This window comes from Enhydra lutris, unplaced genomic scaffold (genome assembly GCF_002288905.1).
Source record: "Enhydra lutris kenyoni isolate GAN:26980312 unplaced genomic scaffold, ASM228890v2 scaffoldscaffold1, whole genome shotgun sequence".
NCBI classification, from domain to species: Eukaryota; Metazoa; Chordata; class Mammalia; order Carnivora; family Mustelidae; genus Enhydra; species Enhydra lutris.
In genome coordinates this window covers 13193246-13219140 of record NW_019154085.1, presented here as the reverse complement: position 1 = coordinate 13219140, position 25895 = coordinate 13193246, and the positions used below count along the sequence as shown (strand labels likewise).

Genomic DNA, 25895 nt, shown 5'->3' with positions numbered 1-25895 from the left:
AGGGAGATCATATGATAGTTGTCTTTCTCCGATTGACTTATTTCACTAAGCATGATACCCTCTAGTTCCATCCACGTCGTCGCAAATGGCAAGATTTCATTTCTTTTGATGGCTGCATAGTATTCCATTGTGTATATATACCACATCTTCTTTATCCATTCGTCTGTTGACCTTCCATTTTTTTTAAAGATTTTTTTTTTTATTTATTTGAGAGAGAAAAGAGAGGAAGGGGCAGAGGGAGAGAGAGTCTGAAGCAGACTCCCCACTCAGCACAGAGCCCAGCACGGGGCTCAATCCCGTGACCCTGAAATCACAACCTGAGCTGAGACCAAGAGTCGGTTGCTTAACCCACTGAGCCACCCAGGTGCCCCTCCCTCACTTACGTTTTCGTTATCTCTCTTCCTCTCACCGGACAGTAAGCTCCATGAAGAGAGTCTGTCTCCCTGGTTCATAACCGTACCCCAAGCTCCTAGCTAAGTACCCAGTATAGTAGGCATATAGTAAGACCTTGATAAATACTACCCTGTCCCTGAAGTCACAGGACATTGGTCTTTGGTGACTACGGGGGGTGATGGAGGGAATAGCAAAGAAGAAGGAAAAACTAAAGGTGAGTCAAGATTCCAATTCTGAGTTTCCAGTTCCGAATTCCCAGAAGAGCATGGTGACCATTCCTAGAAATGGGGATCCAGGAGCAGGAGGCTGCTGGAGAGGGCTGAGCAGATCAACGCAGGACTAGGCACACTGAGTCTGAGCTCCAAGGGCCACACGAGGCCGGGATGTGTGGCATGCTGCGAGAAAGCAGCTTCCAGGGACTGCTTAAGCTGCCAAGTGCTATAGAGGGAGAGAATAGGGTCCAGGTGCTAAACCACGGTGAAGGTCCATTTCCAGAGTAGCAGGTAGGGAGCACGGGGCAGACCCAGAAGGAAAGCTGTCAGAGGTATTATAATGCAGAAGGCAACACAGAGGCACTCAGTAGACATGAGTCACTCACAAACGAACAAATTAAAGACCCTCCTACTTTTACTCATACTGTTCCCTCTGCCCAGCATGCCTCTCGTCCCAGTTATGTACCTGTCATCTCTAGAAGCTTTCCCTGATCCTTCAAATCTGGGTGAGGTCCTAGTTCTGTGTGTCCCGGTAACACCTATGCTTTACAATGTGCGTTGGCCACAGGGAAGGCTCTTCCCCCCATGTATTCTTTCTATCCCTCTAGACTGTGAGCTACTTGAGGGCAGGGACTGTATTTTTTGTTTTTTGTTTTTTTTAAATTCTGTATCTTCCTTTCCAGTGATATGCTGGTGCTCAATACAGGTTTGTTGGATGGACAGATGTTTGGATGGACGGATGGATGAATGGATGGACGGATGGATGAATGGATGGACGGATGGATGAATGGATGGACGGATGGATGAATGGATGATGGATGATGAGTGGATCAATGGATGGAGAGACAGATGGGTGCGTGGGTGAGTGTGTGAATAGACAGACGGATGGACAGATAAAGAGGGAGGTGGATGGAACAACTCAAAACTCTCACCTTGGGACCAAGCTCTTCAGATGATTACACAGAGACTGGATATACCAGCTGCCGTTCTCCACATGCCGAACGGCTAGGTAGCCAGGGACAGTGGCCATGCCGAGAAGAAAATCCGCCTCATCGGGAATACTCCTCTGAAGGGAAGGGGCCACAGGCTCAGGATTTACAGCATCTGCTTCAATGAATACAGGAGGCTGCATCTTCTTCCCCTGGCAAGCCTGGATGAAAAAGAGTTTGGGCTTATGAGCCAGACCAGGACATTTCTGGGCTGTGAAGTGAGACGTGATCTCCTGAATGGGAACGAGGATCTCATCCGAAGAGTAGACAGCTCCGTACTTCCCATGGCTCAGAACACAGAACACGAAGCAGTCTCCGTCAGCATGGTCTGGATGACACTCGTATTCCCACAGAACCTCATCCAGACGTCCTTTGGTCACGTTGTCATATACACATACGCTGAACCCAAGCCACTCAAACACATGCTTCAAGTGCTCTGTAAAAAAAGAGGAGAGAAAGAGGAAATGATAAAATGAAATGAAATCGAGTGGAATGAAATAAAACGAAGGGACGAAACAATGCGGGTAGTTTTATAAAATTGCACAGCAAAGAGCCTGAAGCTTGGAGTTTTTTGTTTTCATAACAGTAAAATTTTACAGCTTACCACCTGCCTCTTTATAGTACCCACGGGGCTACTGCAATGGTCCCGAAAGTAAGCAGAAGCACAGGTTTCACCCTATGTCCCAGATAAGGAAGCCAAGGCCCGGGACTTTCCCACAGTCACCAATGGGTTCGTGGAGGAGCCAGGGCTCAAACAGGTTTTCTCCAGCAGACGCACCATGCTTTCCCCCCAGCCATGGAGTCCTACATGGTCAGGGACTCTTGTCTGTCTTTCAGCAGGTTGGTGACACCCCTGCTATGGTCCAGATGTTTGTAGCCCATGAAAAGATGCTCAACATCGCTCAGCATCAGGGAAATAGAAATTGAAACCACACTGAGATACAATCTCGCACCTGTCAAAATGGCTAAAACACAAGAAAAAGACGTGCTGGCAAGGATGCGGAGAACGGGGAGCCCTCCTACCCTGTTGGTGAGGGTGCAAACTGGGGCAGCCACTCTGCAGAACAGCACAGAGGTCCCTCAAAATGTTAGAAATAGAACTACTCTGGGTCGCCTGGGGGGTCTCAGTCAGTTAAGCATCTGCCTTCAGCTCAGGTCTTGATCCCAGGGTCCTGGAATCAGAGTCCCACATTGGATTCTCTGCTCAGCAGAGAGTCTGCTTCTCTCTCTACCCCTCCCCCTGCTCCTACTCTCTCCTGCGCTCTCGCTCTCTCAAATAAATAAATAAATAAGGACCACCCTATGATCCAGCAACTGCACTACTGGGTATTTACCCAAAGCAGACAAAAATACAGATTCAAAGAGATACATGTACCCCAATGTTCATAGCAGCGTTATCAACTATAGCCAAACTATAGAGAGAATCCCAATGTCCATCAACTGAAGAATGGATAACAAAGTTGTGGTGTGTGTGTGTGTGTGTGTGTGTGTGTGTGTGCGCGCGCGCGCACGTGCACACGCACATATATACACGCAATGGAATATTACTCAGCCATCAAAAAGAATGAGATCTTGCCATTTGCAACAACACAGATGGAGCTAGAGGGTATGATGCTAAGTGAAGACAGTCAGAGAAAGATAAATGCCATATGATCTCACTCATAGGTGGAATTTAAGAAAGAAAACAAATGAACGTAAGGGAAGGGAGAAAAGAAAAAAAGGAGAGAGGGAAACAAGCCATAAGAGACTCTTAACACTAGAGAATAAACTGAGGGTAGGCAGAAGGAGGTGGGCGGGGGATGGGTAGATGGGAGATGGGAGGGCATTTGTTATGATGAGCACTGGGTGGGGTTTTTTGGTTTTGTTTTTAAAGATTTTATTCATTTATTTATTTGAGTGAGAGAACATGAGAGGGGAGAGGCTCAGAGGGAGAAGCAGACTCCCTGCTGAGCTGGGAGCCTGATTCGGGACTCGGTCCTGGGACCCCGAGATCACGACCTGAGCCGAAGGCAGTTGCTTAACCAACTGAGCCACTCAGGTGCCCCTGAGCACCAGGTGTTGTATGTAAGTGATGAACCACTAAATTCTATTCCAGAAACCAATACTGCACTGTATGTTAATTACCTAAGATTTAAATTACAAAAAGTTTGTGTCCCCCCCAAAATTCATAGGTTCAAATCCCAACCGCCAACGTTAGGGGATGAGGAAGCGGGGCCTTTGGGAGGTGATGAGGTTGTGAAGGTAGAGCCCACAGGGAGACTCCAGAAAGCTCTCTCACCCCTTCTTGCCAAGTGAGGTTGCAGCACAAAGACTGCCATCTAGGAAGCAGGCTCTCACCGGGCATCAAAATGTCAGAGCCTTGATCTTGGACTTCCCAGCCTCCAGAACTGTTAGAAATAAATGTTCGTTGTTTATAAGCCATCTCATTTATGGTATTTCGTTAGTGCAGCCCAGGTGAACTATGGCACCAGGGACATACAAGAGGCCAGAGACATTTACAATATTTATAATATCATCCTTACATTTAAATGGAAGATTAAAAGTACAGAATGAAAACGTGAAAATAAAAAAGTGATTGTAAGATCCCCAACTTGCATTTGATATACTATTCCAGATGTTCTTACCAGCATCTTTATCAGTCCCTGGTCTGTCGTCCATTGAGGTAAACGTGTAGTTATTGACAACCACACAGTGGCCTCTGTGTTTCCGATTCATCCTGTACACACCTGCCTCCTTGAAAGAAGAAGAGACAGAACCGCTTATTAGGAAATCCGCATTTTAAGGGTTCCTTGTTTCTAACCAACCACGCCAACTATCAGTACCAAAGGCTGAGCACTCTCCAGGGTTCTGATCCTGGCCTGGAATTAATCACGTAAGTCTAAGGTAGAATGCCAGGTACTGATTAAAATTCAGACTTCATTTGGTTTGACTCCAGACTGTCAACTAGCAGCGTCAAATAACAGAATATGTGTTTTAACTTTGGCAAATCAAGAGCTTGTGCAAAACATCTTCCTTTCCGGATCAGCCAAGTGAAGAACGATAAGTAAGGATCTAAGGAGATAACAAATCTATCAGATGCTTATCGCTTGTCCGCTGGTAAGATCCTGGAGTATTCTGACTCCTCTGAAAAGGGAGAGATCACAGTGAGAAGCTGGAAATACATGCATTATGTTCGAAGGCCGTCTGGTTAACAGCCTGTGACGACAAATAAGCCGAGCGGGCTTCGGTGGGGGGGGGGCTCTGTGTGGCTAACATGATCTCCTAAAAACATGGCATGTCTTTGATCGAAGCAGAAAAGAATCCGCTTCAGTCAACAGAAAAGAAAACTCTACCCGGAAATAATTCAAAGGCTCTATGGGGCTGTGATGGTGACAGCACTGCCTCCGCGGCCAAAGGTGAACTCACAGAGAGAGGAAGAACAGTGACAGGAACAGCCCTGAGCCCTCAGAGTCATTAAGGGATGGACCCTCGGGCAGAGACCTGAAGAAACCCTCTAAAACCTCTGTTTCAGAAGGGAGAGCGCTGGCAGATGTTCCCAACATCTCCGTGGAGACCAGGTTGCTCTGTTGCCTGGAAAGGGAAGTTCTCAGACCCTTCAAATATCTGTCCCCAAACATTTAGATTTCCTGACAGAGGATGGGCTGGGAGTCGAGATCCCATGAATCCACTTAAGTGTTTCCAGCCAAAAGTCTGGGTGGGGGACAGCATGGACACCGAGAAGCTGCTCGAACACCAAGAAGTTCAGAAAGAGGGGAGACAAGGGAAGTGCAGAGACCCAGTCTGGACAGGTCGAAAATCAGTCCACAGCCCAGGGATTAAAAGAGTCACATCTTGGGCCCTGGCTAAGCATTGCACTGTTCTGAAGTGTTCCTGCAACCTCCTTGGTTCCTCTAAATAAGAATCCACCCAAGAGATGAGGCCAGTGACGGGCTGTCACATGACACTACAGGAAAATGAAACTTGAAGCTTTTCTTCCCCCACACCCTGCAAGCTTTGAGTAGAATCTAGCAAGCTCTGCCCCATCCTCTGGGGCCAGGGTTAATTATTAACTACAGTTGAGGGTCAGTCCTGGGCGCACAGCTCAGGCTGCATGAATTCCGTTTCCCCGGACCATAGAACACACCAGAAGGGAGCCAACCCGTGGTTGTACAGAGCACCTGTGAACTCCTCCTCACATTAGGAGAAGGTAATGCTCCAGGGATGTCCCAACTTCCAAACCACAGAATTGCAAAACTGAAAGAAACTTTCACTTTTCAGAGAAGGGAAGCCATTGTCTGACCTCCTGGAGCTAGACAGAGGGAGAGCTGGGTCTTCAAAGGGGGAAGCCTTGGAGTCGGACTGCTGGGTTTAGACCCCAGCTTCAGTCCTTTCTAGTTGTACGACCTTTGAGGAAAGTACTAGACCTCTTGAGTCCCCACTTCCTCATCATTAAGCGATAATAACCATGGTACCTATCTCCAGGTGACTGAAGGATTCAATGAGGTAAGCGCTAGAAAGTTCTTAGATCAGGGCTGGCACATGACAAGTTCTCAGTAATGGTAACTCCCATCGAGACTATATCATGCAATCTCCTGCTGAGGCGGAAAGCAGAGATTCCTAGGAAAGCCAAGGGTTTGGACTCTGAAGTTTACATTTCCAGAAAAAAATAAAACAAAATAAAGAATGGCCTCTGATAATCAGTACATCTCACAGAGAGACTACACCAAAAACCTGTTCATAAGCCATTCAGCCCTGTAGCCGATTCTGGAATATCTTCCCTGAGATCACGGTTTTTGGGCAAGGATTCAAGGCACTAAACATAACAAGGACCTCTCTCCCTCTGAAAAACACAAAGCAGCATCTGGAGCCACACGCCAGATGTTTCCACGGAGTCAGCATCCGGCTCTGTCATGCGGGCCTGTGGGTCTCAGCCCTAGTAGGGTTTTCCATCCCTCGTTCCAGAGGGTGAGTTCATTCTGAAGGGCCGGGGGGAGAGCAACTGCCTGCATTCCCCAGATGTTATTGTGCAAGGTCTCAGACCCAGAACCACCCAGCCCCTCCATCCTCCGCAGAAAAGCCTGGTATCCTCTGTGCCTGAATTGACTTAAGAAATGATTCCTCGACTCATTTGTTAACTCTCTCCCAAGTCACCTCACACTGCTTGGTATATGTCGGATGCTTCTACTCCTGCCATTCTGATCCAACTTATGTGAAGTGTATTAGAAACACCTACCACTACTCCTTGAAGGCTGATCTTGCCGGGAACCCTTCTGTTCAGGAAAACAGGAAATGAATGAAACACAGGAAATCCACAGCTAGGACGAAGGCAGAAAAGCCGGACTCGATGCAGAGAAGGAAGGATACTTTATCCCCAGTCCCAGAAAAGGTCAGCAGCAGGTGACAAAAAGAGAGTCGATGCTCTTGCTTTCAAAGGAGGGGGTTCACAAAGACAGTGCCCAAAATACGATGTACGGCACATGCACAAGGATATTTATTCACTGCAGTATTTGGAACAACTAAAGACTAGAGAGAAGCCGAATGTCCAGCAGTAGAAAGTGCAGGAAAGAGCTGTGGTCCATCCGCACAGCGGAGCAGGACGGAGAAGACACTGCACACTTCTCCACAAGATACCGTGACATGAAGGAAGTGAAGTGAGGAATAGTATTTTCATGGGCTAAGGAAGGGGAGACACGGTTGGGTTTTTTTTTTTTTCCAGAAGTAACAGTAAAAGAAATAAAAAAAAAAAAAAAAAAAAAGGCAATCTGGGGGAGAGGAAGGGGGGCAGGAATGGAATGTAGCCTCCTGTGAGTTTAGGCTCCTGACAGTTTTGCCCTAAGTCTTCTGTAACATTCTCAATCTGGCTCAGTGTTAAGCCTCTGCCTTCAGCTCAGGTCGTGATCTCAGGGTCCTGGGATCAAGCCCTGCGTCGGTGTCTCTGCTCAGCGGGGAGCCTGCTTCCTGCCCCTCACCGCCTGCCTCTCTACCTACTCGTAATCTCTCTCTCTGTCAAATAAATAAATAAAATCTTTCCAAAAAATCGACCATTAGATACAAAATGGAAACATCACTGAGGGCCCTCAGCGTTGGTGTGGGATCTTCCCCACTTGCTCCACCCCAAGCCCCTTGCCCTCAGCCTGCAACAGAAACCCCACAGGTGCTCTGGGGAGGGGCCAACGTTGTCACTGGCCGTGTGGTGGGCAGCCCTAGGAGACTGTCTGAGGTGACCGGCAAGTCACCCCCAAGTCTCTCGGGCTGCCTCCCTCCTGGAGCCCTCCGGGCTTCTGGCTCCAAGAGGGGAATTTAGCTTCAAGCCAGACCGGAGAGCTGCACGTCTCCCTCCCAGACTGCACAATACCAGAATCCCCCGACTCTGAGGAACAAAACTGCAAAAAAACTCAGTTTCACTTTCCAAAACACGTCCGGCCATTCTTTCCCGAAGCCGCGTTTTCCTTCCTGCAAAATGCGGGAGTTTCTCTCGGCCACATCCGGGGCCAAACAGGCTGCTTACTGGGCTTGCCCACTTGGTTGCGAAAGCCCTGAATGGATTTTCTGGGATTCGGGGCAACACAGATGCCTCCCCAGGTTCTGCCCCAGGTTTTCTTGATTTGTCTCCTGCCTTGTGCTCACAACATCGGCCAGAACAGGGAACAGGACGAGCTTTAAGGGCTGCCTGGCTAATTTCTCTGACAACGTCGCCCCTTCTGCTGACAGCCCCAAATCTCCGTGTCAGAGAGGAAGGAGTGACCTGTGGCCTGGCCGCATGCACGCTTCTTTCCACTGTTTACAAATAATAAGGGTCCAATAAAGCCTTAAAAGGAAGCTGTTGTTAGGTCTCAACAGAGAGATGTGCCTCCCCAAGAAGATCCTATGCCACACCCAAAAATAGTGATTTGGTTTTTTAATGTTCAAGTCATTAATTAGGGGATGTTATTGAAATACACTGATTTGGTTTTTAATGTTAAATTCATTGATTAGGGGATGTGATGCCCTCATTAAATGCAATGGTTGGCAGTGCTCTTTTACATAAGAAAACCGGCCAGGTGCAAATGAAACTTGGTCTGATTCACCAAGTTCCATTTTATCCAGGGGCAGGATTGCCTAGATATTTTTTAAGACACCTTTCAATCCCGAGAGTCAAGGAAAAGGTATGTAATGTGAGGTGCTGCCTCTCCCAGCACCTCCAACACTCCCAGCTCCACGTCGGCTAGCCCCCTTCATCATGCCAACGCCAGATTCCAAGGTCAGCAAAACAGCTACATTTCAGATACCAAGGTTGAGCCAAACCCTTACAAACGACTGAATCTCTAAGGCAAACAGCAAAGTCCTGCGCGTGCGTGTGTATGTGTGTTTTCTACACTCACAAAAGTATCTGAGCATACACAAAACTAGTTGAAAAAGTAGGTGCGAAGAAGGATTAAATTTAGTGAGCAGAATAAAAACTTCTGGGGGAGAAAGGAGGGCTCTTATAAACGTGGAGAAAATACTGGAATTTGAAAATCATTGCTTTGCAACCAGCAAGGTAAATATTGACTCACACCAGAATCACCAATGGATACTCAATCTAGCAGAATTTTTTTTTTTTAAAAGATTTTATTTATTCCACAGAGATCACAAGAAGGCAGAAAGGCAGGCAGGGGTGGGCCAGTAGGCTCCCCACTGAGCAGAGAGCCTGATGCGGGGCTCGATCCCAGGACCCTGAGATCATGACCCCAGCTGAAGGCAGAGGCTTAACCCACTGAGCCACCCAGGTGCCCCATTCTAGCAGAAATTCCTAATGCTGAGGGGGGATATTTGTATGGTCTCAAATGTCTCCCCTCCACTTGCTTATTAGTTGCAAGGGAAAATTAGTAGCTATAAAAAACTAACTGTACAGAGAAGAAATCAGACAACTTCTTGATCAAATAATCAAAATTAGCATCACAGATTGGGGGGGAGGCGTAGATGGACACCACTGCCTCCAGATGTGACGTGTGCATCATTTAGGTAATATCCTGGGGAGAATATATAGCTTGAAACGAATCATGGGCAAACCACACACCAAAAATGAGGAAAATTCCATTTTTTTTAAATAAAAGATGGTAGTGGGGGTGACTGTATTCTTCAAAAATGTTAATGTCGGGGCGCCTGGGTGGCTCAGCGGGTTAAGGCCTCTGCCTTCAGCTCAGGTCATGATCTCAAGGTCCTGGGATCGAGCCCCGCATCAGCTCTCTGCTCCGCGGGGAGTCTGCTTCCTCCTCTCTCTGACTGCCTCTCTGCCTACTTGTGATTTCTATCTGTCAAATAAACAAAATTAAAAAAAAAAAGACAAAAATGTTAATGTCATAAAGAAAAATTATAGAAATGTTTAAGATTAAGGGAGACTACAGAGACATGATAATACCATAATGATCCCAGATGAATTACATACTAGAGGGGAAAAAAGCTACAAAGGATATTACTGGATAACAGACAAAATTGGAACATGGCACCTGAACGTGACGAAAGTATTGTGTATTAAGTAAACTTTCCTGGCATCAAGAACTATACTATAGTTTTGTACAAAAATATCCTTATTCTTAGGAAATAACGCCGTAAAGTATTCAGCAGTAAAAAGCCATGATGTGGGCAAGTTACTCAAAAAGTTCAGAAAAAAATTATGTGTTTACATAAATAGATGACAGAGAAAGAGAAAGCGCACAAAGGTTAAGGCACATGGGGTAAAAATCAACAACACGTAGGCGAATCTGGTAAAACTGTATACATAGTGTCCTTAGTCACATTCTTTCAACGTTTCCATAAGATTAAAAATATTTCCAAATTTAAAGGTTAAAAATGGTCAATGTAAAAATATGAAATCATGGAAGACGTAAAGGGGCTATCAAAGAATTTTTTAAAGAATAAAAAAGGGGCGCCTGGGTGGCTCAGTGGGTTAGAGCCTCTGCCTTCAGCTCAGGTCATGATCCCAGGGTCCTGAGATGGAGCCCCGCATCAGGCTCTCTGCTTAGCGGGGAGCCTGCTTCCTCCTCTCTCTCTGCCTGCCTCTCTGCCCACTTGTGATCTCTGTCTGTCAAATAAATAAATAAAATCTTAAAAAAAAAAAAGAATAAAAAAGAAAACTTCCACAAACCACCCAATTAAAAAATTGGCAAAGAGCTTCAACACACATTTCTCCAAGAAAGATAATACAAATGGTCACCAAGCACACGTAAAGCCGTTCAACATCACTAATCATTAAGGAAATGCAAATGAAAACTACCGTGAGACACCATCTCACACCCGCGAGGATGGCTACCATTAAAAAAAGAAGAGAGCAAGTGTTGGCAAGGATGTGGAGAAACTGGAATTCTTATGCATTACTGGCAGAAATGGAAAATAATGCTGCTGCTGTGAGAAACAGTATGGCGGTTCCTCAAAAACTCAAATAGAGGGGTCCCTGGGTGGCTCCATCGTTAGGTGTCTGCCTCCGGCTCAGGTCATGATCCCGGGGTCCTGGGATCCAGCCCCACATCGGGCTCCCTGCTCGGCAGGAAGCCTGCTTCTCCCCCTCCAGCTTCCCCTGCTTGTGTTCCCTCTCTCACCGTCTCTCTCTCTCTCTCTGGCAAATAAACATATAAAATATGTTTAAAAATTTTATTTAAAAATTATTTAAAAATTTTATTTAAAAATTATTTAAAAATTTATTTAAAAAATAAAATAAACAAATAAACATATAAAATCTTTTTTTAAAATGATATAGAGAATTACCATATAATCCAGCAATTCCACTTCTAGGTATGTACACACGAGAACAGAGCACGATCTCGAAGAGATTATGTGCACACCCATGTCCACAGCAGCATTATTCACAAGAGCCAAAAGATGGAAGCAACCCGCGTGTTCACCGAAGGATGAAGGGATGAACAAAACACAGCACAGACACACAATGAAATATGAGTCTGCCTTAAAAAGGAAGAAAATTCTGACATGGATGAACTATAATGAGGACATTATAGGAAGTGAAATATGCCAGTCACAAAAAGACAAATACTGTATGAATTCACTTCTACGAGGTAAACACAGAGTAGCCAAATTTAGAGAGATATAAAGTTGAAGGTTGTTCGCCAGGGGCTGGGGAGGGGGAGGAATGGAAGTTATTGTTTAATAGAGATAGCGGTTCAATTTTGCAAGACAGAGTTCTGGATATTGGTCATACAACAACATAAATGTACTTAACAATATTGAATTGCACATTTAAAAATAATGACGATGGTAAATTTTATGTTGTCTTTTACCACAATTAAAAACAACAAAAAAATTTGAAGGCCAAGATAATTTCCTTGAGGCTAACTGATGTTAGCAAAAGAAAACTGCCCAAAACTGCTGGGAAGAAATGTAAATCCCAGGGAAGACCGTCATATGTGTCTCTCAAGGATCATGATCACGTTGTTAAGAAACAGACTGCAAATCTCGCCTTGTTTCCCCTGTACTCACCCTTCTACTGCTGGGCACTACAGGAACCTGAATCTTGGCCTCTGGAAAGGACAGACTACGTAATTTGTGGAGCCCCGTGCAAGATAAAATGTGAGGCCCCTTATTCAAACGATTAAGAATTTTAAAACCGTGACCACTGATTATTAAAAAAGCATGGGCTGAGCGGGGATCACACAGGCTATAAGTTCAGGACGCTGGCCTTGATCGAGTGGCACAGATAAGAACAGAACCATTTCACAACAATCTGGTGGTGTCCTGGAGTCCATTCAAACAAGCTAGCGAAAGCCACTGTCAGATTTTCAGAAATTCTGGCATCGAATTGATGTCATGTGAGTAACATGGAATCAGCCGTGGTGGGAACATTTACATCAAACAGTACACATCAGGGTCTGTCTCTCTCTCTTTTTTGGGGGGGGTGTGGAGGGTGGAGAGAAGAGTTGGTGGTTAACGCTGACCAGACACCAATGAACCTACCGATAAGGCTTCTAACAACGGATCCACATCATAACAGGGCAACGTTTCTTCCTCTCCTTGGGGCAATGACGCAGGTTCCTTGTCTACCACACGTGTGGGAGGAGCCTGGGAGGCTGCAAACAGAACCACAGATAGTAAGACAAAATTTAACACCTGACTAGGAGCAATCCAAGATAACCAAGCAGCAACAGAAATTATTTTATAGGGACCTGAAGATTTAATTTAATCTTACTGTAATTATGATACATTATTTTTATCTTTTAATTTTTATTTTATTTTATTTATGTATTGTATGTTTTATTTTATTTATTTATTTGACAGAGAGATCACAAGTAGGCAGAGAGGCAGGCAGAGAGAGAGGAGGAAGCAGGCTCCCTGCTGAGCAGACAGCCGGATGCGGGGCTCGATCCCAGGACCCAGGGATCATGACCTGAGCTAAGGCAGAGGCTTTAACCCACTGAGCCACCTAGGCGCCCCAATCTTTTCAGTTCTTTAGTCCTTCATCCTCAATGGAAGAATTAAGGCCAAGCTCTTAGGACTATACTAAAGTCAATACTGAAATATTACTTGATATCTAGGATATAGTAATAAACATATGTTTGATCTCTGGCCTCTTTTTCCTGGCACAGAGCTCTTAAAACTCTTGGAATCTCTGAAGTGCTAAGTGTCTCTTGCTAATAAGAGGCTAAGGAGATGACTGGGGCTCCTGGGTAGCCTCTGGAGGGGGACAGGCGGGGTGCCAGAGGAATGAACAGTGGTCAGAGAGTTGGAACTTTCGACCCTACCCTCAGACCTCTGGGAAGGCAAGCAGGGCTGAGGCTGAATTAATCATAATGGCCAATGATTTAATCAATCGTGCCTCTACATGAGGCCTCCGTGTAAGAACCCCTACCTGAAGGGGCTTGGAGAGCTTCCAGATTGGGGAGTATGTGGAGATGCTGGGAGGGAAAGCTGGAGCCAGACTGGAAGCTTTATGCTCCTTCTCTCACACCTTGCCCTATGCATTTCTTATATCTGGCTGTTGCTGAATCCAATCTTTTTAATAATAAACAAATAATTTATGGGGCGCCTATGTGGCTCAGTGGGTTAAGCCTCTGCCTTCGGTTCAGGTCATGATCTCAGGGTCCTGGGATCAAGTCCCGCATCAGGCTCTCTGCTCAGAGAGCAGCCTGCTTCCTCCTCTCTCTCTGCCTGCCTCTCTGCCTACTTGTGATCTCTGCCAAATAAATAAATAAAATCTTAAAAAAAAATTAATTCCATAAGTATACAGTTTTCCTGAGTTCCGTGAGCTGTTCTAGCAAATGACTGAACCTGAGAAGGGGGTCATGGGAACCCTCAGTTTGTAGCCAAATCAGACAGAAGCCATGGATGTTCTGGGGACCTACTAACTTGCGAATGGTGTCTGAAGTGGGGGGCAGTCTTAGGGCACTGAGCCCTTAACCTAATTTAGTTAAGGTCTGTGCAAACTCTGGTTAGTGTCAGAATTGGATTAAATCACAGGACGCCCAGCTGGTGTCTGCCGAGACTTAGAGAATTGTCTTGGTATGGAAAAATCCTAGCCATCTATGTCAGAAGTGTTCCAGAAGTGTTGGTGTGAATAGTAGCAGAGGAAAACAAATTTGTTCGTAGAAAGGAAGAAAGATGAAAAGTGGAAAAAAGAATAACAAGGTTGTTTGTTTGTTTTCTTTCGACACCCAAAAGAGATCACACAATAGGCAGGTTGTAGAAAAGAAAAATCAAAATCCGAATTCTTCGGATATAAAGCTCAGGTCTCAAGACCCACTGAGGCATTTACTACATGAACACTAGAGTGCCTCCTCCTGAGTTCAAGGATCCAAGAATCATCTGCCCACTTGCGTTGTGTATTTTGTGGGGGATACTAACTGCACGAAAATGGCAATGTGATCAGAAAAAAAACAACTCTCTGCATTCAGTGTTCAGTGAGGATTCTAAATGTACTTTTACCATCAACTCCCCGTTTTTTTTACTTCTCACTTGATAACTCTGGTTAGAAGAATCATTTTTATTCTTCCAACTCTTACTTAAATTATGTATTTATTCATTGCTTCAGTTATTTTTTGAGATTTTTATCAACTTAACAACAGGGTATTTTGTTCCTCAACTCATTTTGCATTTATAGAATTAATTTTTTAAGATTTTATTTTTTATTTTTTTGATGGAGTGAGAGAGAGAGAGAGCGCGTGCACAAGCAGGGGGAGTGGGAGAAGCGGGCTGCTCAGCAGGGAGCCCTATTTATAGAATTCTTAGAGAGGAGTTCCTTTCAGTAGTTTCGTTTTTAAGCAAAGACATTTGCATAGCAGACTGACTCGCTGAATTAAAATATGGGTGTGGTATAAAAGCTTCATGAATATACTCATGCAATTTTTAAAGATTTTATTTATTTACCAGAGAGAGAGAGAACAAGCAGGGGGAGCAGCAGAGGGAGAGTGAGAAGCAGACCCCTGGCTGAGCAGGGAGCCCAATGCGGGGCTCGATTCCAGGACCCAGAGATCATGACCTGAAACAAAGGTAGATGCTTAACTGACTGAACCACCCAGGCGCCCCTATACTCAGGCAGTTTTATTTGTAGCTCTTGTTTAACAGTGGAGAAATAGGACCTGAGGAAGCACAAATACTTAGCATATTGATACACAGTAAGGCAACCAGGTTTTATTTCCACCTTCTGCTATCACCTTTAGCGATACTGCCTTTACAAGACAGGTTTAGAAAAAAAAAAAAAAAAACAAACAAACAAGGAAATAAAATTCTTCTTCTTCTCTGATAGTAATTTCTGAGACTATGAAAGTTTTTAATGACTTTCTGACAAACATATTCATAGCAACATGTTTTATTCTAGGCCAGGCATGCATTTTATAGGAATTACTTCATTTGATCCTCGAAACACCCATGAGGTAGGTACTGTTATTATCCCCACCTTACAGATGGGGAAAGTGAAAGGTTAAGAAGTGATCCACTAACCCGTTAATAAGCGGAGTCCTGGCAATCTGACTCCACAGACCTCATTCTTAAACCCTGTGCTATCCTGCGTTGTTTTTTTCTGTTATTTCATTCAAAACGATTTTCTATACTCTCACCCCCATGTAAGGATGAGGAAAAGACATTTATCTAAAACTACTTCTCTTCGCTAGAATATAAGCTCCAGGAGAGCCAGGGCTTTGCTTTATATATATTGCTAAGTCTCCAACTTCAACAACTGTGCCTAGTTCAGAGCATGCCTTTAATAAATACGTTTTGAATGAACAGATGAGGGGAAAGTTCTGGCTTTCCTAAGAGAATATGTTCAGAGTGATGAGCAAACATGATAGAGGACCAATTAGTTTAAGAATTCCCACGGTCTTGGTCGCCGGGGTGGCTCAGTTGGTTAAGCATCTGCTTTCCGCTCAGGTCATGATCCCAGGGTCCTGGGATTGCTCAACAGCGAGCTGGCCTCTCCCTCTCCCTCTATGATCTCTCTCGCTTTCACTCTCTCAAATAAGTAAATAAAATCTTTAAAAAAAAAAAAGAATTCCCATGGTTTTGCATAAGCAAGCAAGCGTAAGCTAGTTACCTTTCTCTCTTTTATATTTTTCTATCTTTCTCACAAGGTTAGGCACAACTCTTCCGCAGAGATCCTCCAGTAACTTCAGATTATCTTCATCTATTTGACCTTGTCTCTCCAGATATGCCAGGAAACTTAGCGAGGTCTGCAAGAGAATCAATGGAGTCACATTTACTTGCCTTCTGATGATGCATTCATTCCGTAACGATTACCTGCATGGCCTCTAGTCACCAGATTTTGCAATGATGAATAAGGAATGGTGCTTGTCCCTGAGGAGTTCAATAGTATGGGGGGAAGAGGTATGACCAATCAAATTATCTATATTAATAACAAATACCAAATATACATAATTCACTACATACCAGGCAGTGCTTGCTTGACCTCAAAAACAAGCCGGTAAGGCTAGATACTATATAACCCCTAGTTAATTTAATTTATTGAAAATAATTTAAAATATTTTAAAATATTTGAATTTAAAAATATTTAAATTCAATTAATTAACATATAATGTATTATTTGTTTCAGGGTATAAATCCCCATTTTAAAGATGAGATAACTGGGGTTCAACAACTTGTGCAATAAGTGGCAGAGCTGGTATTTGAACCCCGGCAGTCTGATGTCAAAGTCTCTCTTATTGGTCCTTGGGCTACATGGCCTCTGACTCACATCTGTAAATGATACACTTAGATTAGGGTGGCAACAAAACAGAGGCACCAAAGAAACTAAGGGCAAATAGTCAGTATTTTTTTTTAAGATTTTATTTATTTGACAAACAGAGATCACAAGTAGGCAGAGAGGCAGGCAGAGAGAGAGAAGGGGAAGCAGGCTCCCTGCCGAGAAGAGAGCCCGATGCAGGGCTCGATCCCAGGACCCTGGGATCATGACCTGAGCCGAAGGCAGAGGTTTTAACCCACTGAGTCACCCAGGCGCCCCAAATAGTCAGTATTTTAAAAGAAAAAAAAAATCTCTTAAATGCTGCTGGAAAAAAAGGACAAATTGGCTAGTATTATTTTATTTTTATTTATTTTTTGGCTAGTATTGTTTTATTTTATTTTTTTTTAAGATTTTATTTATTTATTTGACAGAAAGAGATCACAAGTAGACAGAGAGGCAGGCAGAGAGGGTGGGGGGAAGCAGGCTCTCTGCTGAGCAGAGAGTCTGATGCGGGAACTCGATCCCAGGACCCTGAGATCATGACCCGAGCCGAATGCAGCGGCTTAACCCACCGAGCCACCCAGGCGCCCCTGGCTAGTATTATTTTAATATTGAATTACATTCAATATTGGGGGTGGAAAACTCCACCACAATCTTTTGGGGTGGAAAGCACCACAATCTTTTCAAAGAATAGGGCTTCTCAGCATATTAAGCTGGTTATGAAAACATATATACAAATGAACTCACATTAGAGCCCACAGAAAGGAGTAAGTCATCAAAAGTAAACCTCTGAACACCATCTCACTGTGTCCATGAACATCAACAGGGTGGGAACTGGGAAGAGGTCTCCAGACATATGGAGCCGTTGAACGGCTGAAAAGGGGCTGTGTTAAGGAGCATTGAGAAGGAGGCTTGAGTACAAACCCCGAGTAAGAGCGAGGTCATGACTGGAACAAGGGGCTGGTATGGGCCCAGGCAAACACGGACAGACACACAGTATGTGAGGAGTTTGGCATGTGCCCCATGCATCAAGGAGTAGCTGTAGTAGTTTTTAAGAATAGTAATATGAACACATTTGTTTTTGAGTAGAAGTCTTGAAACAAACTGGGGGAAGAAGAGGATTAGAGAGAAAATATTGGCAGTAAGATTAAACACTCTGGCAAAGAGGGGATCCAGACCTGGTCCGAAGCCAGTGTGCTGGGAAACACAGAGGCAGCACTGGGTTTGAGAAACATTTCTGAAATAGAACTCGGTGAGTCGTGGAACTCAGTCTGAGGTGGGTGATGAAATGAAGGAAGAATCGAAAATACCACTCATTTATTCACAGTTCATATAGGCACAAAGCAGGCTTTGCACAAGCCGTGCATGGGAGGGGATTCTTGAAGGATGACTAGGTCTTCGTTGCCAACACGGAAAAGGACATTCCTTTGCCATGCTGGCAAAGGAAAAGAAAAGACAAAATAAACCACATGCGGAAATGAATGTGAAACTAAAATCCTGGTTACGAGGAGTTTTGTGTTGCCTTCAGCAAGAGGTTTCTCTGTTAGGAAGGAAGCTAATGTCATATTGAAGTGTCCTGAATCATGACCCAGAGTTGAGTTAGGGGAGAAAGAGTATATACAAACTATCCTTTCAAGAAGTTTGGCAGTAGAGGGAACCAGGGAGACTGAGCAGTAACATAGGATGAGGAAGGGCTCAAGAGAGATTATAAATTTTTTTCAAAGATTTTTATTTTTAAGTAGTCTCTACACCCAATGTGGGGCTTGAACTTACAACCCCAAGAGCAAGAGTCACACGCCCTACCAAAAGAGCCAGCCAGGCGCCCCTGACAGATTATAATTTAAGAAATTCCAGGGGCGCCTGGGTGGCTGAGTGGGTTAAGTCTCTGCCTTCAGCTCAGGTCGTGATCTCAGGGTCCTGGGATCAAGCCCTGCTTTGGGCTCTCTGCTCAGCAGGGAGCCTGCTTCCCCCTCTCTCTCTGCCTGCCTGTCTGTCTACTTGTGATCTCTGTCAAATAAATAAATAAAATCTTAAAAAAAAAAAAAATTCCAGAGACAAGGAGGAGAGCCAAAAAGGCAAAGAAGAGTATGTGTCCTCCCTTGCAGCCCTAGCACTACCCATTGCTTGGCCGGGAGTCAAGCAGAAGACAGAAGGGGGTACAGAAAGATTCCTCCAGAACAGATCAGCTGGGCAAAAGGATCAGAGGGAAACCACCACACAAAGTTCTGCGATAGGTCACATGCAAAGGAGCTCTTACTGAACCTTAAAACAGAAACCCTATTTTTGACAGCATCCTACCAGGAGGAAGAAAAGGGACTAAGACAGGATTCTAGAAGCAATGATGGGAGTTCTTTATACTGTGAAGACTGTTTATGAGATGTTTGGTCAATGACACCTTCTACACACACACACACACACACACACAGTCGAAAAGGATTTTGTATTTTAAGAACACCACTCCAGTGAATACTAGCAGGAAGTGCCTGAAAGCTCTTGTTCTGCTGCTTTGCTAAGCTCGTAGATTTGGGTGTGGTTTCCTTTACATCCAACGTTCATTTGATTACTACCCAGAGAACAGATTTCCAGCATGTTCTGGAACAGGTGAAGGCAGCCAGATGCCTATAAACTTGTAGGAAAGTTATCAAAAGGAATCCTAGAACGCCCTACAAAGGTCATTTTTCTAACTTGAGAGAGACGGTGTGAATTTAGAACCCTTCCTTTTTGACTGAGGCAAGTTCAGGCCCTCCCCACCCAGCTGCTAAGCAATTGATTTCCGGGACAAAATCTTTTGCAATCCCAGCAGCAGATAACACAGCCTTCTTAAGCCCTGGTACCAAAACTCCTCAGCGTTGCTTAGAGATTGTCCTTTCTGCACTTCAGGAACACCCAATAGAGATCAGCCTGGATTTTCTAAGGTATATAACTCAGCCACAGTTCTCACATGAAGAAATAGATCTCCTCTGGAATAAAGCTGAGATCATTTGGAGCTCAAGCAGGGTACTTTTCCTGAATCTGACGGGCTATTCTCACAGTTCTATGCCACAGGGAAATACAGTGATTGTTCCTTTTACTGCTGTGCTGAACGAGAAAAGCAAAAATCGTTTGGCTACGTGAGCACAGGCCTTCATTGACAAAAGCTAATATAGCAGGGGGCAAAACGTCAGAATGCTTCTGGCCACAAACCACAGATGCCAGCAAGCTAAGGTCTAAGACCCTTGGAGAAAGTGCAGGAAGAAATACACTCCCCCCGTTTTTCCTAGTGCAAAATCATGGCTTGGTGTGGAGCACACCAGGGACCCCTGCCTATCTCTTCATCCCCCCACCCCCGCCCCCACCTGGCATGGGGAGTAAGAACTTCTGTTTATGACACACGGAGAGGTTTAACTAGAGGGAGTGGTTCCGTTTATTTTTATAAACCCAGAGACTGGGGAAATTGTGAAAGACTGCTCTATTATCAGAATAAGTCAGAGAGCTTTTCAAACTATAGGAAATCTAATGCTGGGACATCTGGCCTCTGAATCCAGCTGCCGGTTTACAGGAAATGCATAAGACCGAGGAGCGAGCTGAACTGTACCAAGCACATGCCATCAGCAAAACTCAGACTGGGGGAAATCCTACCCACCAGTTGTCCTGGGCTTCTTCAACAGATCAATGTTAAGACAAAGAAAGAAAGGGGTTGGAGGGAGAAGAGTTAAACCCGTAGATTAAAAAACGCTCAAAAAAACTGTCCAAGACTAAACTTGACATCTAGGGTTGCACAAGTAAATGATAAAACCATAAAGAAACATCAGAACGTTGCTACTATAAAAGCCAGGATAGTGGTTCTTCTAGCGGATGGGAAGGGGTTGTGACTGGAATGGGGTAACTGGGGGGGTTTCTAGACTGACTGGCAAAATTCAAATTCTTGACTTGGGTGATGATTTCTAAGGGATGCGACTTATAATAATTCATTAATCTGTATGTTTTATGTCATTTTTTATACTAGTGTCTTGTTGGGTTTTTCTTAAAGAACAAAAAGATAAAAGGAAAAGGGAAAAAGTGTAAAAACAAAAACAGAAATATACCAGACCTCTCAGGGGCTATCTAGGGGGGAAAATCAGTAGATTCTGACAAATGGTAAGTAAGAATAAGAATGTTCGCCATGGATCTCTGCACATCCCATCAAGGTGGCTTAGTTCATCCTGCTAATCTCTCCAGTTAGTCATCGTAAAAGCATATAAACAGAAAGGGTTCAGGCCATTTTCTCAGAAAGAGAAAAGAAGACTGTATCATCCCATTCATTTATGCTTTCCATGATTTTGTAACAGATTCTACAAGGTTCTGGACCCATAATGATGAGTTAAGACTCAGTCCCCAACCCCACAGAACCCACAACCAACCACTGGCGGGAGGGAAAAAAAAAAGGAGCCTCAAGCGATGACTAATCAAAAGACACAGAGGCTAAAAACCCTGAGGGCTCAGAAGAGGCAAAAAGACAGACCTGGAAGACTGTGAGCAAGGTAAGTAAAATGAACCTCCTCAGCTCTACAGGTCGGACACCAGGAAACATATTTAATGAATTACTCACATAGTCCTCATTAGACCTACCCCACATAAAAGAGCTTCCCACTCCTCAGTGATTTTTCTACAAACCGAATTTACTTGTCAATCATATAAGGAGATCTCAGGAGAATGTGATATGGGGGAGGGGGCTATGCAGGCAACGTAGGCTGGTAGGCTTGAGAGGGCGTGGGTGATATTCACATTCCTAAGTTGCGTCGGGGGAGGGGTTTGAGGCTGTTCACTTAGTACTACGTTTCCTAACTTCCGTACACGTTACTTGTTTTTCAGGGTGTTATCAGATGCCACATAACTTAAAACCTAATAAACATAGCCATTGAATAGCACAATTATAAAGTGATGTTATGGGGGAAAATTTGAAAAGTGGCCCCTTTCCCAACTTAACTAACTTGCTTGTTACAAGTTGATATTAGAGTCAAAAGAAAAACATATCAAGTTCTGAGGCCTGGAAGAGAGAACTATTGCTACTTTCTTACTCTTAAATGTGACCCCTATAGCAATATGATTAATAGACAGTAATTATGTTATTATTAAAAATACTATTAGTTCAAAACACCTGTATAGCCCTCTACAAAGCACATCCTCAAACATATGTCTCATTTGATTTTCACAAAAACCCTACACGGGAGATAATGCAAAGTTCCTCAAAAGAACACGCAGGGTCAGGGCACCTGGGTGGCTCAGTCGGTTGGGCAGCTCATGATCAGATCCCGGGGTCCTGGGATCAAGCCCCACACTGGGCTCCCTGCTCAGTAGAGAGCCTGCTTCTCCCTCTTCCTCTGCCTGCTGCTCTGCCTACTTCTGTTCTCTATCTCTCTGTCAAATAAATAAATATATTAATAAAAATCTAAAAAGAAGAAGAACAACAACACACAGGGCCCCTATGTAGATCATCAATGCCCCATTTCCACTCCACCATGATTTCCCACCTCCTCATTTCCACACGTTTCTCTATGGAAAAACACAGTGGGTGCCATCAGCAGTTAACCACTTATTATCTGATGACCAGGTGCCAAATTTTACCCACATCATGTTGTCTAATTCTCCCAACAGTCTCAGAAGGAAAGGATGGGATTGTTGGCAATATGACAAGTGAGAAAACAGAGGCTCAGAAAGCTTCCATCACTCACCTCCCATCAAGGCGTTAGAACCGGGACTAGAATCCAGGCCCCCCCCAGCACCAAAGTCAATGTTCCCAAGCACTGTATGACATCATCTGCAGCAAATAAAATCCCTTCCTGAAAACCCCAGCACATTCCCGACACGGGTTACTGCAGAGCTCCCCAATACCCCACTCTCTATGACCCACTTACCATCTGGATTTTGGGAATCGAGTCCCTCTGAAGGAAGATCATGTTCTTTAAGTTATCTGAGCTGATGCTTTCTGACAGTTCGTAGAGCAGCTTTCTAAGACATACATCCAGAGAGACAAACAAAACCTCAGACTTGCAGAGGACAGTACAGTAAATCATGTGCTTTTTTACAAATATCCTCTCTCACGGGAGTGATCACAGCCCATGAGTAGACAATTTGGAACCCCACTGTATAGATTCAAAACTAAAACTCTGACCTTTAAGTGGCCTGTTACATTAGGTTAACACAATAAGGGGGCACCAGGGTGGCGAAGTCAGATAAGTCTCTGACTCTTGATTTCGGCTCAGGTCATGGTCTCAGGGTCCTGGGATCGAGCCCCGCATCGGGGTCGCTGCTCAGCGGGGAGCCTGCTTCCCCCTCTCTCTCTGCCTGCCTCCCTGCCTACTTGTGATATCTCTCTCTCTCTGAATAAATAAATAGAATCTAAAAAAAAAAAAGATTCTCTGTCTCCCCCTCCCTTTACCCTCCCCCTCCGCCCTTCCCCCCACGCCCATGCAAGCGCATACACGTTCTCTCTCTCTCTCCCCAAAAATAAAATAAGATTAAAAATAAAACAAAATTTTAAAAGATAACACAATAAGCAGTAGAGGCAGGCTCAAGAATCAACTATACTGTGTTACATATCTGAAAGTTGCTGAAGAGTGGGTTTTAAAAGTTCTCATGAAAAAAAATTTGTAACCAAATGTGGTGACAAATGTCAGATTTTCTATGGTGATCATTTCACAATACATACATATATCAAATCATGATGATGTACACCTAAAATTATCATAATGTTATAGGTCAATTATATCTCAATTACAAGTAAAAAATCTTAAAATAAATAAAAGTGTGTTATCTAAGGTCTGACCCATGATAGACCTGATGCCTGTATGTCACCCCATACAGATACAAAATACAAATAAAATACAAAAAATATATAAATACAAAATATCTGTATTTTACCTCTCTGGGTTTCACCCAAAAATGTATGAAAATTTAAAACAGGACATGGCATAAATGATGTCCTTCCCTACCCCAGAGACATATCTTTTTTCATTTTGTTTATCTGGCCACAAGAACTCACGCTTTCCCTCTTCTCGAGTGCCCACAGTGACTCACAGGAAGGGCTGTCTGGGAATGAGGAGGGTAAAAGAAAAAAAGTGAAGGCCCGCCGTGCATAGGCCGGCTTCCTTTGGCAGTGAGAAGCCAACCAGAGAAAGCTGCTTCCAGGCCCAGAGTTGGGCTTTGAAAAGCCCCACTTTGGGGGCACCTGGGTGGCTCAGTCAGTTAAGCATCTGCCTTCAGCTCAGGTCATAATCCCAGGGTCCTCGGATGGAGCCCCCCATCGGGCTCCCTGCTCAGCGGGAAGCTGCCCTCTGCCTCTGCCTCCTGCTCCCATGCTTGCGCGCATGCTCTCTCTGTCAAATAAATAAAATCTTTTTTAAAAAGAAGTGAAAAGCCCCACTTTGAAAACCTCTCATCTCAAGAGTACCTGACCCAGAGAGATCTGGTTTAGAAGCACCGTCACCCAAGGACGGAGATAAGAAAAAGGGCATAATCCCAGCCTCCTTTCAAAGCTCAGTGGCCTGAGTGAACACTACCTAGATGGAAACACCCCCACCCTCCCCATCCCCCAACCCACTGTCTTGATCACAGAGGCCCTCCTCACCTGAACAGAGAGACCCTCCCTCGGGTGGGCAGCAAACTTTCCACTTGCTCCTTGGTTTGGTTGAGGTGGCGCAGCAGCGATTTCTGCTTGATCAGGTAGAGGAGTTCCTCCAGGAAGAAGGAGTCTTCCTCGCTCAGCTGCTCCTCTGCCAACAGATGATCAAAGATGTCTAACGCGGAGCTGGCCTTCTCCAGCTCCTTGTGGGAGATGCAGTCTCGGCAGAGAAACTTCAAGGCCTCCACATCTTGGCTCCCCAGCTTTGAATCAATAGTCAGAAGCTTCCCCCGGAAGTTTGATTGACCATAATCATCCGAAGAGAAACTCAGACTTCGACCTTGAGATGCCATGGCCAGCCTGAAAGAGACAGAGGTGGGGCAGCACATGAGAGAGGAAATATACACGGAACCCCAACTTCCCAGACCTCCTCTGTTCCAGGCATGAGACTTTCCCCAAAGTGCTGAAAAATAAATATTCCTACGAACTCACTTCAAAACCCAATAGCCAAAAAAATGAGCCCAACACTTGCGTGGTGACCCTTCTGGAGGTCTGGAGGGAGGTTTTTTGGGAATCTAATTTACCTTCACTTCTCCCAAATCAAAATGGCCCTGGTGAGAGTGAGTCAAAAGGGAGGATGACAAAGTACAATGTCTCCCGGTGAGAACTCTTCACTCATTCCCACCAAAGGGCAGAAACAGCGCTTCGACTCATGCCTTTCATTTTAGAAATAAAGCAGTCTGGGGGTTTATAATTCAGAAGTGTCCATTAATCTAAAAACAACCATAACGGGACAGGTCCATATAGCACAAAAAGAGAAGCCACAGTCCTAGACCCCAAAAGAAAGGGTGGTTTTAAATAAGAATTGCTCAAATCAATGAAGGAAGTCACAAATGACTAAATTAGTATTTCCACCCGCTCAGTTCATAAAGTTCATATGGTATTTTCTACACTAAATTCCATTCTAATCAGAGGAGCAATGAACTAATAAAATTTTTCACTGTAATATTATTCGTTCTATAAGGCCTCAAGGCATATACTCTCTTTGCAAGACTTGGCTACTTAGAAACAAGAAACCACTTTCCAAAGGAAGGAGAACATAACAAAAAAACAACATCAATTACAAAGAGCAGCTATTTCTAGGTGGTATAAACACAAACACTCTAAATTCTCTTTTTGTCTCCTGAGTTCTCCAGATTTTATGCAATGAACACATTACTTTTATTGCTAGAAAAATTAAACAGAGGAGCGTCTGGCTGGCTCAGTAGGTAGAGCATATGACTCCATCTCAGGGTTGTGAGCCTAAGTCCCATACTGGGCATGCAGCTCACTTAGAGAAAGACGGAGCCGGAGATGGAGAAAGAAAACGGAAAATGGTGGGGGGTTTTTTGTTTGTTTTTTTTTTTTTAAGATTTATTTGGAATCTTTTTTTTTTTAATTTATTTGAAAGAGAGAGAGTGAGAGAGGGAACACAAGCAGGAGGAGTGGGTGAGGGAGAAGCAGGCTTCCCGCTAAGCTGGGAGTGGGAAGTGGGACTCGATCTCAAGACCCCAGGATCATGACCTGAGCAGAAGGCAGACGCTTAATGACTGACTCACCCAGGCCCA

At 44.4% G+C, this 25895-nt stretch overlaps 1 protein-coding gene across 1 annotated transcript in view; it reads right to left on the bottom strand.

The window, feature by feature from the left end:
* The window catches only part of LOC111141157 (caspase 10), a 31287-nt gene extending 6643 nt beyond the window's left edge, over positions 1 to 24644 (bottom strand). Inside the window, exons 1-6 of the mRNA XM_022493522.1 lie at positions 24295 to 24644; positions 22583 to 22676; positions 16065 to 16200; positions 12497 to 12609; positions 4219 to 4327; positions 1538 to 2030 (exon numbers count right to left, since the gene is read on the bottom strand). Coding sequence (XP_022349230.1) covers positions 1538 to 2030; positions 4219 to 4327; positions 12497 to 12609; positions 16065 to 16200; positions 22583 to 22676; positions 24295 to 24641 — 1292 coding nt within the window. The 5' untranslated portion in view covers positions 24642 to 24644. The remainder of the gene's footprint in view (positions 1 to 1537; positions 2031 to 4218; positions 4328 to 12496; positions 12610 to 16064; positions 16201 to 22582; positions 22677 to 24294) is intronic.
* Between the last annotated feature and the right edge of the window lie 1251 nt (positions 24645 to 25895).